Source organism: Onychomys torridus, chromosome 17, assembly GCF_903995425.1.
Source record: "Onychomys torridus chromosome 17, mOncTor1.1, whole genome shotgun sequence".
Classification (NCBI taxonomy): domain Eukaryota; kingdom Metazoa; phylum Chordata; class Mammalia; order Rodentia; family Cricetidae; genus Onychomys; species Onychomys torridus.
In genome coordinates, this window is record NC_050459.1 from 55,065,528 (window position 1) to 55,085,264 (window position 19,737).

General features: G+C 38.9%; 1 protein-coding gene across 5 annotated transcripts in view; it reads left to right on the forward strand.

Annotated features, from left to right (window-relative positions):
* Positions 1 to 5,767: 5,767 nt before the first annotated feature.
* Positions 5,768 to 19,737, forward strand: part of Spock3 (SPARC (osteonectin), cwcv and kazal like domains proteoglycan 3) — a 362,205-nt gene continuing 348,235 nt past the window's right edge. For 2 of the 5 annotated variants that reach the window (XM_036166382.1, XM_036166384.1), the window contains exons 1-2: positions 5,989 to 6,113; positions 6,389 to 6,577. In XM_036166382.1, coding sequence (XP_036022275.1) covers positions 6,389 to 6,577 — 189 coding nt within the window. In that variant the 5' untranslated portion in view covers positions 5,989 to 6,113. Of the gene's footprint in view, positions 5,882 to 5,988; positions 6,114 to 6,388; positions 6,578 to 19,737 lie in introns of those variants that run through there. The other 3 variants (XM_036166385.1, XM_036166386.1, XM_036166383.1) reach the window with 2 other exon arrangements.

Sequence of the window (19,737 nt, forward strand, 5' to 3'; positions counted from 1 at the left end):
AAAAAAAAAATCTACCCAGACAAAGAACAGAACCAAAATGGTAGCAGAAACCAGTTAACATTCTTCTGTCACAGTTCTTTTCTGGTTTTATATTTCTTGTTTCAGATCTCCACAATCAGAACCTTAATAGTTATTACTGAATTGATATGCAATTATCTGAAAGGCTTATAGGATATTCAGGAATAGAATTCTAAAATGAAGACAAACAACTTCCCATCTTGACAGACTTCATTGTGGTTTCTGTAGGTCTCCAATTTAGTCTTGAATCTCTAGCACCCAAGATCTTATGTTACTTCATTTTTTTAAATGTATTTAATTTAACCTCATGCATGGTTTTAGCATAAGGCAAGTGGTTAAATTGCCTAAACCATTATTTTTCTGTCTTTATCATAAATGATTACAAAAATGATCAAAGCATGATTTCAGCACACTTTACTTATCATTAAGTCATTTAACTTGATAACGTCTGACTCTTTAGAAGTCCCTTAATACCCATCACTTCTCATCTTCTAGCAGCTAGCTTGAATAGCATGATGAACCCTTGGTTAGCAAAGATTCACACATAAGGAGAGAAAGATACAGTTGCCCAGTTTCCTTCTCAGCCAAACAGCTGGTTGGTCTTCTAGGCATCTATCTGGTTTAGTGCTATTGCAAATGGAAAGAGTTACTTCCACCATATATTAGCAAAATCCCTGAATCAACCACTCCCTCACTTCTTGACTTTAATTACAGGTAAATCTTATCTTTTACTGAGCTTGCAATAAATATGTAGCAAGTATAAGTAAAAGCAAAGAGGCAGTAGAATTGAAGAACAGAAACATTGGATGATTCAGAGAAGTGTCTGCAAAGATAGAAATAAAAACTAGTGAAGCCTATTCTTGAGACTTTTATAGACACTTAAATATCATAGCTCTACATTTGCTCACTGTGTTAGCTTACTTTTCCTGTGACAAAATACCACACATAAAAGAATCAACTTAGAGGTGAAAAGGTCTAGTCTGGCTCATGGTTTCCAAAGTTTCAGCACATAAAGGCCCAGTCATTTTTAGACCTAGACCACCATGGCAATGAAAACAGGGGGGCTGAGGAAGAGACTCACTCACTTCATGGTAACCATGAGGCCAAGAGAGGAAAAGGAATGGACAGGGTTCCTAAAATAGTCTTCGAGGGGACCGTCTCCAACAACTAAGTTTGCCAATTTGGTTGCGTCTCTGGAAGTCTCTGTTACCTCCACATTGCTCCAACTGTTGGAGACAACAACTTCCACACATGAGTTTTGTGGTTGTATTTATAGCCAATACCATAATACTAGTGATGGCTTTTGGCCAGATCATCAAGCCAGAGGCTGCCATATACATGAAGTGCCTGACATAAAGAATATATGGAGTAAGTGAGAATTTCCCACATGTTCTCATGATAGTTAAACAGATGTAACTTTGAATAGTAACTGACAAATAACCACTTTAATGTAAGATGGTAATGTGTGTGTGTGTGTGTGTGTGTACAGAAATGGTACTCACTTAGGCTCTTCACGGATCCAAACTCATTTGAAATGGAACTTACATCACTGTAGCCTTTTTAGAACTATAGCAAACCTGAAAACATGATTAAGAAAACACAAGGAAGAGAGGACTTAATGATTTTTTAAAACTACTAAAATGTCCAGTGGAAGATACCTCTAGATTCATCAACTAAACTAGTGGAAGAATAAAATGATAAAGAAATACCTACGCAGAGCTTAAACTCAGAGTTGCCCGGTAATAGCTTTATGTTCTCAGTATGAACATGATATATCATGTAGCACGGTGACGAAAAGGGACTGGGAGTCCGACAGCCTTGCCTTCCTGTGGGTTATAATATCGCAATGTATGGTCATAAACACAAAATCATGTCCCAGCCCTGTCACTTAATTTGCCTCAATCTACATTAAGTACTCCAGTTTGTGTTTTATTTTTAGCTCTTTCGTTATCCTAGATGGGCTCTCAATAAAACTGGGAAGCAATTCCTGAAGGATTCCCCTATGTCCCCACCCACCTCAATGTGAAGGTTTCCTAACTGTCTTTCTGACATCCTACCTTCCATTTAATACCCTCCCCTCTTCTTCCCTGCTGTGTTTTGCTCCTAGCAAGCTTTCAATTAATCCCCACAGAGGTGTTAACTGATAACTAAAGTGTTAACTGGAGTGTGAATACTCTGAGGACTATTAAATGTTGAAAGCAGGTTCTTTGAAGACCCAGATACTCAGTAATACAGAGAAGTGAGGAAAAGAGTTTCCTGTTATTAATAGCAGCACACTTAGTGGACTTTCTCAGTATGAACATGTCCAGTCTGTTAGGTTAGACAGTATCAGTTTCTGGCAGGAGACTTGTAAAAGGCTCTGCGAGTATGGGGAAGGAGCTAAATCTCTCTAGACCGGGACAAATGCCAAATTAGAGCAGGTGGCCTCCACCTCTTCTGAGTTAAGAATAACAAACTTTTTTTTTTTTTTAACCCCTCCAGTCTTGTTTGTTAACACCCAGGTCTCTAAGTCATTCAGCCTCTGGCTCCTGGCATTCCAGGCAGCGCCAGGGGTGGGCTTCAGTTCCTGCTTCCAGATCTGAGCCTGGGCTAGTCATTGATTGGGCAAATCCTCGACCCCGCCCCCAAACCCCTATTTCCTCACACCACCCACTTCCCCATGCCAGCCAATCCCATAGGTAGGACAGATTGTAGGTCAAAGGTTGTATAGCTGGACTTCCTGCTTCCCAATCCCTCCACTGAAAGTCTCATCTGGTCGAAGGAGATGGCCAGTTCAGGCTGCACATCTACCATTGGTAGCACATATGTGCTTACCGAGTTTACCGAGTTTGAACTGACAGAGAGTCCGCATGGACCCTCTATATATGTGTGACAGTTGTGTAGCTTGGTCTACCTGAGGGACTCCTAGCAGTGGGAGCAGGGACTGTCCCTAACACTTTGGCTGGCTTTTGGGAACCTGTTCCTACAACTGGGTTGCCTTGCCCAGCCTTAATACAATGGGAGGAGCTTAGTCCTACAGCAACTTGAAATGCCACGTTTTCTTTATACTCATGGGAGGCCTGCCTCTTTCTGAACAGAATCAGGAAGAGTAGACTAGAGGGCAAGGTGTAGGGAGCGAATGGAAAGAGAGAAGGAAGGGGAAACTACAGATGGGATATAAAATAAATGAATAAGTTCAATTAATAAAAAAGAATAACAAACACAATTTTCTTAGAAATAGTAGTCTGCTGTCAGAGCTGGATCTTGGCATCCTCAGAGGCTTCATTTCAAGATGCAAACAACTATTGTTGCTTTTTCTTCAATAAACTTTTACACTGTTCAGTGTCTTTAAAAGCTGTCAGTAAAAGCTAGATGTGAAGTTTCATAAATGTGTTCCGATTGGCAGCAAAATGTATACATACTATACATATACATGTATATAGTGTGTGTGTGTAAATGTGTGTTTCTATACATTTGCAGTGATCATGCAATCCCTATGTTAACATATATGATGCTGAACGTTGTTGCAATGTCAGAGGATGAATCTTCATAATATGCTTTATTAAGAGAAAGGTTACTGATTTTAGAGCATCAGTTTACTTTAAAAATTACTGACTTCTGCTGTGTGTCAGCATTGGACCTGAGGTTTAAGATTTGTGCTTTTCCCATCCTTCTTGCGGGGGGTGGGGGGGTGGGGGTGGGGGTGGGGGTGGGGGGGGTGGATCTGCCAACTCTTCATGAGATGTGAAATGAAAATGCAGAAAGGCTGTAATCCATGCCAAGCTTGTCCGTGACTAAGCAAAATGAGTATCTGTTTGTGAATAGTACATATTACTGTTCTCAAAATTCTTTGACATAGCTTTTATACCAATCAGCATTCTGCCTTTTATAATTGCAGATTTGTAAAAAAAAAAAAAAAATCTCCTCCTTCCTTCATTTCTTTTATGGCGGAAATGGGTTAGTTTTTCCTTTCTAAGTTAAAAATCTCACTTTCCTTCATTTATGCTAATAGTTTACACTCACTTGAAATCTGTATTTGAAGTCAGGAATTAAAATCGATTGGTTTTATTTCTTTTAAAGTATGATTTAAAAATTGTGACATAATCAAGAACAAAGTGTTCAGAATCTGTAAAATAGCTGTTGCTACTATTCTAATGCATATCTCCTGAATTTTAGCAAGTACAAGAAATTCTCAGAGGTCATAGATTGGAAGGTGTAGTTTGACTGACATATGTAATAATTCAAATAGAGGAAGACATTGTGGGGTAATCGAGAAAACTGATGGTAGGGAAATTCCCAGGAATACACAAGGATGACCCCAGATTAGACTACTAGCCATGGTGGTGCCTGAACTGGTGACCCTGGTAATCAGATTGGTGAATTCCCTAACTGTCATCATAGAGCCTTCATCCAGTAACTGATGGAAACAGATGCAGAAATCTGCAACCAAGTACCAGGCCAAGCTCCAGGAGTCCAGTCGAAGAGAGGGAAGAGGGATTATATGAGCAAGGGCATCAACATCATGATGGGTAAATCTACAGAGCCAGCTGAACCAAATTCATAGGAACTCACAAACTTTAGACTGACAGCTGTGGAACCTGCATGGGACCAGACTAGACCCTCTGCAGATGGGAGACAGTTGTGTAGCTGGGTCTGTATGAGGGGCCCCTGGCAGTGTGATCAGGATCTATCCCTAGTGCATGAGGCGGCTTTCTGGATCCCATTACCTATGGTCGGACACCTTGCTCACTCCTGATAAAGTGGGGAGGGGCTTGGTCCTGCCTCAACTGAATATACCAGGCTTAGCTGTCCCCCCATGGGAAAACTCACCCTGTTGGAGGAGGGGATGAGGGAGGGGGAAGGGGAGAGAAGGAGGAGGGATGAGAGTGGGATCTGTGGTTGGTATGTAAATTGAATTTTAAAAATTCATTCAAATACAGATATCTAACACTTTTGTAGTCTTCTAGCTTCCAGAAATCTCTTGATTTACAAACAGTCCTCTCTCTCTCTCTCTCTCTCTCTCTCTCTCTCTCTCTTTGAGCTGAGGATCGAACCCAGGGCCTTGCGCTTGAAGCGCTCTACCACTTAGCTAAATCCCTAACCCGCTCTTCACCTGATTTTTGTAAGTACACTGAAGAGAATTTCTTCCTAGGACTATGCACAGGGCGTGAATCCTATTTTCCTCCCTTCTTGGGGAGCCACAAATATTTTTTTTAAGTGGAAGCTTAAAATCCTGTTTAGGGCTGCTTCAAAGCTGCTTTCTCGTTTTGTAGAAGCGTGACATAGATGACTTATTTATTTCCGTGTTTTAAGTTTTTGGTTCAAGTATGGTAGCAGACAAGAAAGTTATTGGAGATATTTGTAAAAAGGAGAAATGGGTGTGTGCATTTAGCGTGGCATGTTGGTGAAATCAAACATGGCCCGACAAATCGAAAAAAAAGGAAAGAAAATCCTAACATTTCCTCAATATTTTGGCTCTGAAATAATCCAGAAGTTCAGAGCACAAGAAATTTTCAAAAATTTAAAAGCTTGCCCAAGGCCTTATGATCTTACTTTAGCTAAGGCGGAGCTGAGTTCAGGTTCATGGCAAAGTCCCATGGGTTCTCTCTGTGATGCATAAAGTTTTCTTCTGATCTCTTTCCCTACATGTGCCTGACCACCCTTGAAACTGCAGAACAGTAGCAGCCAAGAGGGAGATCCCGTGCTCTGCATTCAATCCAAGAGCAGAAAGAATGAGCTGGCTGTGTTTGGAACAGGAGTACCTCTTCTGGAGGCAAGAGGTTAGGAAGCAAAGGATTCCTAGGCGAGGAGCCTATAGCATCCTCTGGCTCCAGCCAGGCTTTGCATCCGGAACTTGCTGCAGCTGGGATTCAGAGAGAGGAAGGTGGGATAGGAGGAGGGGAAGACGGAGGTGGGGGAGGGAGGGGTGAAGCGAGGGGAGCTGGTGAGGAATCGGCGCGGGGAGGGTGGGATGGGGGGAGCGCTGGGCGCAGGGAGCTGAGTGGACGGCTGAGACGGGCGGGCGGCGCGTACAGCAGCTCCAGCGAGGAGCGAGTTGCCAGAGCCGGGCTGCTTTTCCATCCGGAGCTGCGAGCTCCGTGCCCGCTCCCAACAAGGTGATGGGCCGGCAAGCGTTTTCTCTGGCCGCTGGGACTCTCGCTGCTTGGGGCTTCCTCCCTTAGACTCCCTTCTTCTTCTCCCTTGGGTCTGCGTGTGTGTGAGTGCCCTGGTTTGGGGGGGTGAAGCCTCCTGTAAGGGGACACCCTTGTCCCCTGCTCGTCTCCCTTTCTCTCCAACCCGTCCTCGCTGATGCATGCCTACCAGGGGCGCCCCCATCTTCGCACCCGGTATCTGACACCGCTTCCTACCCCTGGTTGTGTCTCCTTCCCAGATGCTCAAGGTGTCAGCCTTATTGTGTGTGTGTGCAGCGGCTTGGTGCAGCCAGACTCTTGCAGCTGCCGCGGCGGTGGCTGCGGCCGGGGGGCGGTCGGACGGCGGTAATTTTCTGGATGAAAAACAATGGCTCACCACAATCTCTCAGTATGACAAGGAAGTCGGACAGTGGAACAAATTCCGAGACGTAAGTGATGCGCACTCATTCCCAGCTAGGCGCATTTAGCTTCAGGGCTGGCATTTGCGTGGCTGCCAGTGGTGGGGAAGGGGCTCCTTTTCTAAGGAAAGGCTGCGGAGGTGGGGTGAAAAAAGCCTGACAGTGTCACTGGAGAACTTAGCAGTCCCCACTCCCTACCAGCTAGCTTAAGTGGGAATTTGCTTGTTACATATACATCTGAGTTGGGTCAAACCAGGTTATCTCTCTTCCTTTCCACCTCAGGACACCGCAATCTTTCGCCCCCAAAAAGGGTTTGCAAAGTAGCGGCTTCGACCTTCTCAACTTTTGAATGGTGTTTCTGGCACTGGTAAACACAACTGAGGTGCCTTCCCGTTGGCTGGCTATAAAGTAACCAGGATCGATCTCGTTACTAATGGTCCATTAAAGAATTTGAGGGAAGGAGGTACAAAGATGTAACATTTATAAATGCCTGCTCTCTGAGGGTGGGAGGTTGTTTGGCATCATCCATCGGTCCGCAGAAGTTGATCTGCTGCTGCTGATTACGTAAAATTGTTCATCAGATTCTGTTTCTACGTTCACATGCCGTGGATCACTTTGGTGGTGCACTCGGTGTTATAGGGTGGAACGTGAACTGCGGTGAAGGAGTTAAACTGTTAGAATCCCTTGGGAGTTTTCTAAAGAGCTCTTTCAAAGCAACTAGCTTTAGAGAATCCCACATTGGTTTGCCTGGAGCCAATGGACAGGGCATACTAGTCACCCCCACCTGGTCTGAATGGAGCCCTATGTGCCCGGAGCCTTGAACTTGGTTGATGCCTCAAGGAGGTCATTCTGACTGCTGAGTCCCATCCCTAGCCCACCCTGTAAAGCCCAGGGGTTTGAGGGGTGGCAGACTGACTCATATTCCTTGTCGAGCCTTTAATGACATTTGTGAGAATGTCCCTCTGAGTCAATCATCACTGCTTTCCCAGTCTGTGAGTTAACTTCTCCTATTAGCTCCGATTCTCCCGACTGGGAAAACAAATGGAGGCTGGGGCTAATTCTCATCCCCGGATACATCATTCTCTTCTTCTACCACTTCCCCATAAAGTAACTGGCAAGGGAAATCTCACAGAGAGATTCTGAAGAAATGTAATTACAGTTTGGGTGTAAATCTAGATGGTACTCAGCATGAATATACAGCATGGAAAATGACTGCTCATTCTTATCGCACGAATCCGTTGTGCTTTATGAATGAAATGTGAACATCACTATTTTTGCTAAATGAATGCTCTTTACTCTCGCAACTGCAGAGCTCTTGGCTACCTGCCTTAAGCTAACACTAACATTAACTACAACCAGAAGTAAGCAAGCAGATGTCTTATATCAGGAGAGAATTGCCAGTCATCATGCTCTGGCTTGAGAAAAGATATATTGAAAATTGTCAGTATTTGAACAGTTCTTCCAATATTGACATATATTTATTGAATAACTGCTATCTTTTAAAATGAATGTTAGGCACTTCTAACACACTTTAAATCCTGAGTGTCCCAGAGTTCTCTGGTTTTTAGTTAAATTACTTTAATACTAAGAGAAAGCAGTTGACTCTTGGACAGTGTGGAACATTTAAGTTGTGATGAGCTGAGTTGCTTATTATAAAAGTAAATATACTAGGATTCAATGGAAATAGAGTGTGTCCACTACATCACTCACAGGGGTTTCTATGTGCTCTCACTGGAAAAACTTTTCAAAAATGTAAAGTCAAATAGAGGATATTCTGATATTTACTAAATATATGCAACCCACAAAATGTAACTGATTTATTTATTTACTTATTTTAAGAACTTAAGTCTTGTTTTAAAGTTGTCATGGTAAAAAAACAATTTCATTTTATGAGGAACACTAACAGCAGGCAGGGAGATCGAAAGAACTGTGATTAAATTTCACCTTTAAATACCTGTTGCTCCATGACAATGACAAAATGAGAGCTGACAGTGTGGCTTCAGTTCAGCTCTCAGAGCGCATCATGTATGAGCTTGTGCAGATCTCCCAAATGACTGTTGTCTCCATAGCCTCCTTCCATTGGGGTAAATCATTTTTGTTAATGTGGAACAGGCTGGTATTTGGACCCACTTTTGGATGGAAGCACACGATTATAAGGCATTGTTTGAAATATGAATTTGCTGTGTTACAGACTCTGTCTCTCATGTTCTGTTTGAGCTTTCTATCTAAAATGATCAGGTCCGTGCTCAGATTAGAGAAAGGGAAACAGACAAGGACATCTGAGCCTCTTCTCATAAAAACAATTTAACTTAAGCAAATTCTTTCTGTACTTGTTTCATAAAAAGATAATTGACATGATTTAGAAAACATAATTCTTCAGTATAATTAATTCTCCAGGACAATTAATAGTGGAATTAACACTCTCATTCCTTCTTGTGGAGTTAATATTATTTTACAAGGAACCCCTTGAAAGTTCAACTCTGCCTTCCTTTGAATTATATTTTCAAATGTTATTGTATATATAATTATAATTGAATACCTATAAACTAAGATTTCTATTTTTACATTTTTAATTTAATATATATGCAAACATTTATTGTAGTAAATCTTTGAAGGCTTAGTAGTAACAATTTCCTCAGGAAAGCTGAAGGGAAATAATGAAACCAAAGAGAAGCTGAACATGAGAATTAGTAAAGGAGGAACTTCAAATGTGTTCGACCACTTTTTGTTATGTTGTACTTCTGGTCTTTCCTCCTATACAAATACACTTTTATAACACAGGAAACTTTAAATCATTTAAGGAGCCTTTGGAAAGTAGAACACAATTCTAGCCGAGTTTTTAATTCTTACGTTTTAAGAAGAAAATTACAGTTTAAATTCACCTATGATTGAAGAAGTTGAGACATTTAAAATTTACTAGCTGGAATCAGCATGGTATATTCAAAGAATAGTTACATAAATTTAAAATTAGATAAGGTTTAGAGTATATGCATGTCTGAGTGAAGCCTGAGTTCAGTCTCTCTCTCTCTCTCTCTCTCTCTCTCTCTCTCTCTCTCTCTCTCTCTCTCTCTCTCTCTCTCTCTCTCTCTCTCTCTCTCTCTCTCTCTCTCTCTCTCTCTCTCACACACACACACACACACACACACCAGGGCAGACACTTAAAATTTAAAAACGTAATAAAAACCCAAGCTTTCCTCTCAACAATATGATATGTTTTGTAGATATATGGGTTGCTTGCATGCTTTTTGGTTTTTATCAAGCTCTGCTGGGTTGTGATATTAGTTACGCATGCTTCATAAGTGGAAGAATTTGGGGAGTATCATTACTTTGTCCAAAAGCTGGGGCATAAAGTAATATGTCTCATCCTTACATATACATTGAGATGATTAAGAGGAAACTGAGTCATTAACTCAAGTGGCTCATAATTACGTATTTTAAACTTTTATGATCCATAAATTCAATTAAAATACTCCCTTTATCATGTAATAAATGAGTAAAGAATTTGCAAACCATTGAAGAACTCAGTAACACATGATGTAATACCATCATCAACCCTATATGTTATTGATTTCACTGAAGTAAATGTGCTAATTAAGAGTGACAAATAAAGACAAAATATGAGAGACTTTCAAGTGCTGTTCATTGGAAGCGGCCCAATAAAAGCATAGGAAAAGGAGTTCATATGGCTATGAAAATTTCAGTCCACGGTATAAAAAAGTCAAGATGATACCTTTAAAATAAACACAAAAAATATGGATTAGATTTATGTTTCAGAAATTATCCGGACCTAATTTTTAACAGCTTCAAGAAATTATTACTGTTAATGTAAAATCCACAGTCAAGTTTTGGTCTATAATTCTACTTAAGTAATTTTAATGTTCAACAGCAACAATAAAATTGATTCAAATTTAAGAATTTAGTCCATAACTAAAGGATATGTACAAAACTCTGAAAATGTGAAACAAAGAGCAAGGCATTTTTTTTTTTCTATGTGACACATAGGATTTAGCTCAAAGGGCTCATGTGTCTCTGAGGCTTACTGGTGATAATTTTACTTTGTAAAAATAAAACAGCTGACTAAGGTATTTGAAGAATAATCTTCTTTATCTTCTATATTCCTTTCAACTTATGTTTTCATCTGAGCTGAGATTCTTGAATATATGGATCAGTGGAGATATGGTGGTTCATAATAATTTATCTTTCCTGGGATATGGAAGAGCAAAGGCTCCTAAGATCCAGTGTTCTGGTTGTTGTAATATTGTCGTTAGTTAGAGAGTCAATAAAACAACTGGTTTGTACATTTGCTCTCAGTCCTCTATCACTTTCTTTCTTAGAGTTTCTATAGCTGTGAAGAGACACCATGACCACACCAATTCTTTTTTTTTTTCTTTTTTCTTTTTTTTTTTTTTTAATTCCACAACAATTCTTGTAAAGGAAAACATTTAATTGGGTCTGGCTAACAGATCAGAGATTTAGTCTATTATCTTCCTGGCAGGTGGCATTCAGGCAGACATAATGATGGAGAAGGAGCTGAGAGTTCTACACCTTGATTCACATGCAGCAGAAATTGTCCGTGTCCATACTAGGAATTACTAGGCATAGCTTGAGCATAGGGAACCTCAAACTCCACCCCAAAGTGGTACACTTCCTCCAACAAGGTTACATCTACTCCAACAAAGCCATACCTCCTAACAGTGCCACTCCCTATGGGGGACATTTTCTTTCAAACCACCACAATCATTTAAACTTATTGTATGCTTATTTATGAAAAAGTTATAAAAAGGCTCTTTCAGTTGTCTGTGGCCTTAAGGTTAGTGATACATGCCTACTCTGATCTTGAGTATCAGGCATAATCTTAGCATAGAGGAGGGCTCCTCATTGGCGCTGCCTTGTGGTTAGTAGCAGAATTCTACTATTGTTCTTTGCAACAGTATATAACCCAAATAAAATTAATGAGCATTAAGAAAAATTGGTCAGCCAGGCGGTGATGGCCCACACCTTTAATCCCAGCACTGGGGAGACAGAGACAGGTGGATCTCTGTGAGTTTGAGGCCAGTCTGGTTTACAAAGTGAGTTCCAGGAAAGGCGCAAAGCTACACAGAGAAACCCTATGTTGAAAAACAAACAACAAAACAAAACAAAGCAAAAAAAGAAGAAAAAGAAAAAGAAAAATTGTTCATAATACTAATAAAATAACATGGTTAATGTTTAGTCTCTGTTCAGGAGTATCTTCTCAATAAGGATGCTTTGGTTACTTTTCTTTTGTTGGGATAGACACTGTAACCAAGGCAACTTATAAAAAAAGTATTTAACTTTGTGCTCCTGGTCCCAGAGGGTTTAAGTCCATGGTCATTGTGGTGAGAGGCATGGTACTGGAGCAGTAGCTGAGAACTTACATCTTGATCTACAAGGGGGAAGCATACTGGGATAGTATGGGCTTTTGAAACCTCAAAGCCCAAACACCTCCTCCAATAAGGCTTCATCTCCTGATGTTTTGAAAAGAGTTCCACCAATCAGAGAACAAGAATTTAAATATATGCTTCTATGGGAGCCATTTTCATTCACAGCACCATAATATATGTCTAACACCCATGCAAGTATTGATATTCAATGTTTCTCGCTATGAAACTGTAACTGTAACGATAATTATGTGTTGTATCTATGAACATACATATCTCTATGAATGGTGTGTGTGTGTGTGTGTGTGTGTGTGTGTGTGTGAGAGAGAGAGAGAGAGAGAGAGAGAGAGAGAGAGAGAGAGAGAGAGAGATATTGTGTGTATGTGTGTGGATTTATGAATCCACATTCCAGATATTGAACCCAGGTCCCCACACATGTTAAGTGTATACTGTGATACTGAGTTATACTTCTTTTTTCCATTTCTTATATTTTTATTACAGCCAAAAACATAGTTTTCCCATGAGAAGTCTATTAATTTCTTTCATTTTCATTAGAGCTTCTTTTGCTTTATTTTACTTGAATGATATGGCACTCTGTAGTTCTTAGGAGTCTTTTTACTGTTAGGTACACATTTTCAGGTCCTAGTTGGTGGAGGGCTAAAGAATGAAGTCATATTAATATGGGACTGGCATTAATATGGTATGAATCCAAAATAGACTTAATCTACAAAAAAATCAATATACTTCTTAAAAAAAGCAATAGAGCACCATGCCTATTACAGGCCAATGAATCACTGGAGAAATAAGGACTCACATTTTACAGCATTATGACTACAGTCATCTGAGTCCTAATTTGACCATGGTTCTGTTAACCCTCCACATCTCCACATCACTATGGATCCACCAATATTGATTTAGGGTTGATGTTTCCCAGGTCATGTATCACAGAATAAAGGAAATAGGTCAGAGAATGTCTCTTGACTTGCTTGCTAGTTTGTGGTCATGGTTCATGTGAGCCTCTTAGTTAAGAGGTCTGCTTTGCTGGGGACTATTTAGTCAATCTCTCTTATGAACTCACCTAATAAAACTCAGTGTGATGCAAAAAAAAAAAATGTTTTATTCTTTTATAACTTCTAGTGAATTCTTTCAAAATTAACTGTACAGATATTATTTCTCTTTGTGTATTTCATATAATATTTGTATGCATATATATCATATAGGTAGGTACATATTATAATATATTGTTATATATAAAAACAAAACACTTATATTTGCATATATCCTTGAATATGTGCAGAGAACATAATATGAAAATAAAGACTATCATATGGAGTATAGATCTAGGCATATACCATATGAATTATATACATTATATCTGACACTGTCAATAGAAATCCTATAATGATTTCCAGATGATTTCAATGCATGTTAATTTTCTTTCTTACTCCTGGTTATGTTGATAAGATCTCATTTGCTGTTATCTATATGGCTACACTATACTCTTCATACAGGAAGTAGGCTGCTTTGCCACCAGCTCTTCAAACTTATGAGTTAGTTATTCAAAAGGAGCATCACGCTCTGCTAGAAAGCTTTCTGTGTTGGACTTCTACAGTAAGATGATAGGTTGAATGCTTTTAGATCTCATGAATCTGACTTGGAGTTGCATTTTATGTTCTTATTCAATTTTCATTTTGGTATTTCATATCTGGGTCACAATTTTATTTTATTTTATGTACTTACTTTTAAAGGAAGATCTTGAATCTTTTGTACATACCGTCCAACTCCTCAAGCTTTCAGAGTCTTTAGATGTCTTTTCTCATTTGTGAAAATCTTTTCTGCTCTCAACAATTCCTATTTTGCAGATTTGTGTAGATTGTTGCACTATGAAGTTCTTAGTGCTCAAGGCTGGAGTTCCTACCCCAGGCTGCAGTTCACCTAGCATTACTACTCTATAAATTACTACAGGTTACATTGGAGAATATGATATTACATTCAGTGTGTATTGTATTTAACTGTACATTGCCAAGTGGAAAGCCTTTAAGTGTTTTCTTTTATCAGCCTGTTCCATTTCTGACTACCCAAGGATTGTCCATTCAGTCCAGAGGTCTCAGAGTTACTTTCTGAAGCAGTGACCTCCACAAATGGGAAATTTTTGTCTAGCAAGGATAAACGACAGTTTTAAGGAAAGAAATTTATTCATGTGTTGACCTGAAAGTGTTCACACATGACTTCTGCTTGTATAGCATTAACCTGAATGTATTTACATGGCAATACTTAGCTACTACAGTGACTAGGAAGTTTAATCTCCACTGGAACAAGACTAACTAACATTAAGAAAATGGTTACAATATCTGGAGGTGGATGGAAATTCTTGTATTTGTCCATTCTCTAATAATTATCATTGTAGATCCCTCTTGAAAGCATTCTCAATATTCACTCCTGCACCTACTGATTCTGTGAGTTTGGTCACTGCCTGTAAGCTGTCTGTGTTGCTTTCAGTACTTCCATCATAATTCCATACCGTTTCTCTGTCCTTCTGGCCATGAAGAACAATATAGGGAGTGCTACTTAGGAAAGAGCTGAGATGCCTGGTGCCCAAAACCGTTCAGGAATCTGGCAGCAGTTACATGGTAGTTCTAAGAGGAACTGCTGATGGTCAGTATCAATGAAGAGTATCCTGTAGGATGTTACACAGAGGCTGGTGACAAAGCTTATTTTCCTGTAGTGACATCACTTAGCTTGTTTTCTGGGAAGTCTTTTTCAGCTACAATGGTTTGGTAGCATGTCTGAATTATCTTCTGTGAGGCATCAATAATTATTGACAGGCAGTGTATGTATGTGTGTGTGTGTGTGTGTGTGTGTGTGTGTGTGTGTGTGTGTGTGTAGGAGTTTGTAGTTTACTTCCTATACCCTTTACTTAAAAAACAGGATACTCTATTACATCCAAGATAGTGTTTTGTTTAGTAGAGAAACAAGGAAATACCATTAATAATGAGGACCAGAATAACATTAGCAACCATGTCACTGTCCAGTTCAAGTAGCTCTTACTCTTGGAAGCTAGGGACTCTCTTTTGGGCACTAGTATTCCTGGTCAGCTAAGAGAGAAGCAGCAGCATGCCAGGCTTGGCAGACCCTGCAATGCATCCTTTGCACTCTGTCTTTTGTTACCTGACACCAGAGATGGCTGACAGCTAGAGGGAGTTAAGCTAAGCTCCTTCCTTCAGACATGGAACCATGATGTTTTGTTATTTCAACAAAATGACCTAACTAGTAATAATAATCTTTAGGATTTGCCTGAGGTGGAAGGACAATTATAGAAAATTCCAAGTTCTGTTTTCATAACTGCTTCATTAGAAAACATACTGTTGATTGTTTGAATTGTACTATTTCAGTATGGAAAAGAAAATTTAAATACCTTGCTATTGCAGCACCAACCCATATTGTATTTTTCCTTAGCTTTCACATTTGGTAGCTTGATTTGTTGACTTTAATGGTTACATTATATTCTATATTATATAGATGAATTATACATAATATCTGGATATTTTATAAGTAAAATCCAATGGCAAATGAAGTATATGTAACCTGCCTAATTGTCTGTCCCATGCTCTAAAGTTCTTACATGAACTTAGAATTAATATTATTCTGGTGTGACTATTTAATTACTATAGGATCCTATTAGTAAAATACCTCATCTCTATTTTCTGAACACATGAGGTAAAATAAACTGTATCATAATTTTTCCAGATTATTTTTATTGATTTTTCTGAATTTATGTATTTATTGGCTATATACTCTATGAAAATTCAATAATTATGTTAATAGAAAGTATACCCACTATATTATGCAATGAATATACATGGGTATAATTATAAATATGTGATAAATAAGTCACACTAAATACATTATAAAAGAAATTTTATCAATGGAAAAGACATGGTAGTGAAGCTGGAGGCTCAGAATTCATAGATCAAATGCAGGCTTATTTATGTATTTGGAGGTGAAGAGGTCACTGTGACTTCAACAGGTCCGGCGTAAAAAGTGAGGCCAGTTTCAGAAAAATATTTTAATAAAATTGATGGCTGTCACTATAGTCAAATGACTTCAAATAAATTAAATGCATGTGCTCTCTGCATTTTACATGTAAATAGAGTACTCAGAGTTCTGTTTACCTTGGTCAAGTGAGATAACTGTAATGACAGAGTGTACTTATTCAAAAGATCAGAAGCGGTAATCACTCAAAGCAGAAGAAAATAGGGCCAGAGTCTCTCTTGGCTGGAGATATAGTATTCTTTTTTTTTTTCACTTTTTTAAAAATTTAATTTAATTTTACATATCAGCCATCGGTTCCCCTGTCCTCCTCCACACCTGATCCCTCTCCCCTCCCCCACCCCCATTCCCATCTCCTCCAGGGCAAAGACTTCCCTGGAGAATCAGCTCAACCCGGTGGATTCAGTCCAGGCAGGTCCAGTTCCCTTCTTCCAGGCTGAGCAAAGTGTCCCCGCATAAGCCCCAGGTTCCAAACAGCCAGCTCATGCACTAAGGACAGGTCCAGGTTTCACTGCCTGGGTGACTCCCAAACAGTTCAAGAGTTCAAGCTATTGGGGGTAATGAAGGGCAAGGTTCCAGGGAAAGAGAGCTTAGGGGAGCAGGAGATCCCAGCTGGATCAAGAACAGAAAGGGAGAACAAGGAATAACTGACCATGATAAATGAAGACCACATGAGAATAGGAAGAAGCAAAGTTCTATAGAGGTCACCAGAAATCCACAATGATACCTCCACTGTAGCCTACTGGCAATGGTAGAGAGCAAGCCTAAACTGACCTAGTCTGGTGATAGGATGGCCAAATACCCTAACTGTCATGCTAGAACTGTCATCCAATAACTGATGGAAGTGGATGCAGAGATCTTCGGCTAGTCCGAAATATTACCTTATTTCATTATAACTGGAATCAAGAAACACCAAACTCATTCAATACTGCATTTTTACTTACAATTTACATGAAACACATGGTAACCTAGATATTTTCTGGTAAAAATTACAATAAAGCTTGAGGTAAATCCAAACATTTATAGTAAATGTTCCAAATGATTCTGTAAGATTTTAATCTCTAATAAAAAGAAAAATCTTATTTTGTAGGGCACAAATGCATACTCTCTCTCCCTCCCTCTCTCTTCTCTCTCTCTCTCTCTCTCTCTCTCTCTCTCTCTCTCTCTCTCTCTCTCTCTCTCACACACACACACACACACACACACACACACCACACATACACAAACAAAAAAAATAGGAACTTAAATTAATATTGCTGTCTCCAAGTCTACATAACATCACTAGACATTGTCTTTCTGTACATGGAAAAAATATCAGATACATCTCATAAAAATAATGATTTGATAGTCCCTTAATCATAGCTAATACTTGTTTTTCTATGAGATCTCTGTAGCTTTGAAAATATTGACATAGGGTCTGTCTAGAGGACACTTAGAAAGACACACTCAGTGATCCCCTTGTGTCCGCTGGAGACCTTACTTTTGAAAATGAAGTATTTATTGGCTTTTCACGACTTATAATATAATATGAAATTATATGCAACTTCCTTGTCTCCCAAAGAGGCTATCTGATGTGCCCTTGGCAACATCTAATGTTCTCAAATGTCCCTGAGGCTGTAAGATTCATCTACAATGAACATCCCTTGGGGCAGAGTTTTTCAGGAACATTGCAGCTACAGCATTAACCTAGGATCACCTGAGAACGTCTTCTTCGACATGCACTATAATTTCTTAAAGTTGAAATGTTAAGTGACTTAGAGTTTTAAATAATTTTAGAGCTTAATGAGTCCATGTGGATAAAGTCATGCTCCACACCTAGGAGAGGGCTAGTTTTAAATCTTTAGATTTCAAACCCTATGCCAGGCAGACTTTGAAACACAGATCAACTCATTTGGCAGTATTTGCCTTTGAATTCTTTTTTAAAAAATCATTTTGTTTTCACTAAATTTGTTAAACTTTGCTTCTCAGTGTATCTCTCATTTAAACCACGTATTTCGGAATGAAAAGTTTTTCTTTAGCTTTACCTATATTTAAAAAATTTGAAATAAAAGCATAATGGTATTTCCAATGGGGATGGTAATGCTCAACATAGATAACAAATTCACAAGAAAGACAGAGGTTATCTGCACTGCTTTTTTAAGATTGAAATACACGGGGAAAAACTTCTCTTTACATGTACACAAGGCACCAAGTGTTTAATGTAATTGAGGACTGCCTGTGGTCATTGAATGGGATTTGAAATCTAATTTCAGAATGGCTTTGTTCATAGTAGCTGAATGCCATCTGGTTTCTTTTGCCAAGAGCTTCATGTTTATTCTTGGAGAGAGAGAGAGAGTGCCCCTTTATTTCCATGTGTTGCTGGTGCCAATGTGTGGATTCTGAAGAGTAATGGGGGCAGCTTGGCATCAAGACCCAGGAAACAAACATAAGATGATGTTAGTCTCCTGTGTATTTGCTACCCTAGGTTCCATGATAAGCAGAGTAAAACTTGAAAACCTCTCCCAGGACTAAGGTAAAGTCTCTTGGAAAGCTCCAACATTTAATTAACTAGCAAGGATCATGGCTTAGCTAACAGCAGAAAAGCATTGTTTTTATGCTCCTGAATGGATTTCTTCATTGGATTCTCCGGAATCTCACTGTGGGCTCCAAAATTAAGATTTTCTTTTTGCGTGACAAGTAGAGTCCACAGATGTTAAAGTGTTGTATAATTTCAGACTATATGATTAAAAATAATCTTTGTCTCTTAATTTTTGTCATTGAGGCTGCAATAGGCAGCAATATTTCTAATTTATATTTGACGAATAAAACTCCTTGTGTTGTGACTTCTGTGTTCAATCATTTTTCTCCATTATGTATGTATATATAGGGAACTTGCTTGTTGATATCATGTCCAAATCCAAGACAGTTCATTGTGTAAATAGGAATGCAGCCATAGTGATACTATCTGTAACTATTCAGTTAAAAATTATTTTAAAGATTGATGATAGAAGGGTGTAAGTTATATATTTATAAGACATTTTTAATTAAATGTTTGTCTTTTTATTTTCTGTTTGAGTAACATGGTTAAATTAAAAATGTCTGGGTTGGGGATTTAGCTCAGTGTTAGAGTATTTGCCTAGCAAGTGCAAGGCCCTGGGTTCGATCCTCAGCTCAAAAAAAAAAAAAAAGTCAGTGGGGCTCAGTGTACTTTTTCAACACATATCCTTACCATGAACTAATAGAACAAAACCTCAAGATTTATTCATAAATGAATGATTGAGTTACATAGACACCAAAATAATTTTCCATAAAAAATTAATAATTGTTTGGTGGTGCTATTGTATGCCTTCAGTCCCAGCACTCAGGAGACAGAGGCAGGCGAATCTCTGTGAGTTCTAGGCCAGCTGGGTCTACAGAGCAAGTTCTAAGTGAGCCAAGACAGCCAGGACAATCACACAGAAAAACCATCTCTTAAAACAAAATGAAAATAAAACAAAAAAATGGACAAAAAAATCGAGAACAAACAACCAGTAATCATAGAATTATTGTTATTCAAATTTAAAGTAACATTTTCCCAAGCTTTTATAATACTTAAGTGTATATAAACCCCAAAGTTTAGGAAAGATATAATCCTTATTTTTAATGTATCAGCAAAGTCTTGAAAAACAACGTATACATATATAATGTTTAGATTATGTAGAGGTTGCCACAGTGATTATATAAAGAATTGCAGTGGTGAATCCTATACTACAAACACTTCCA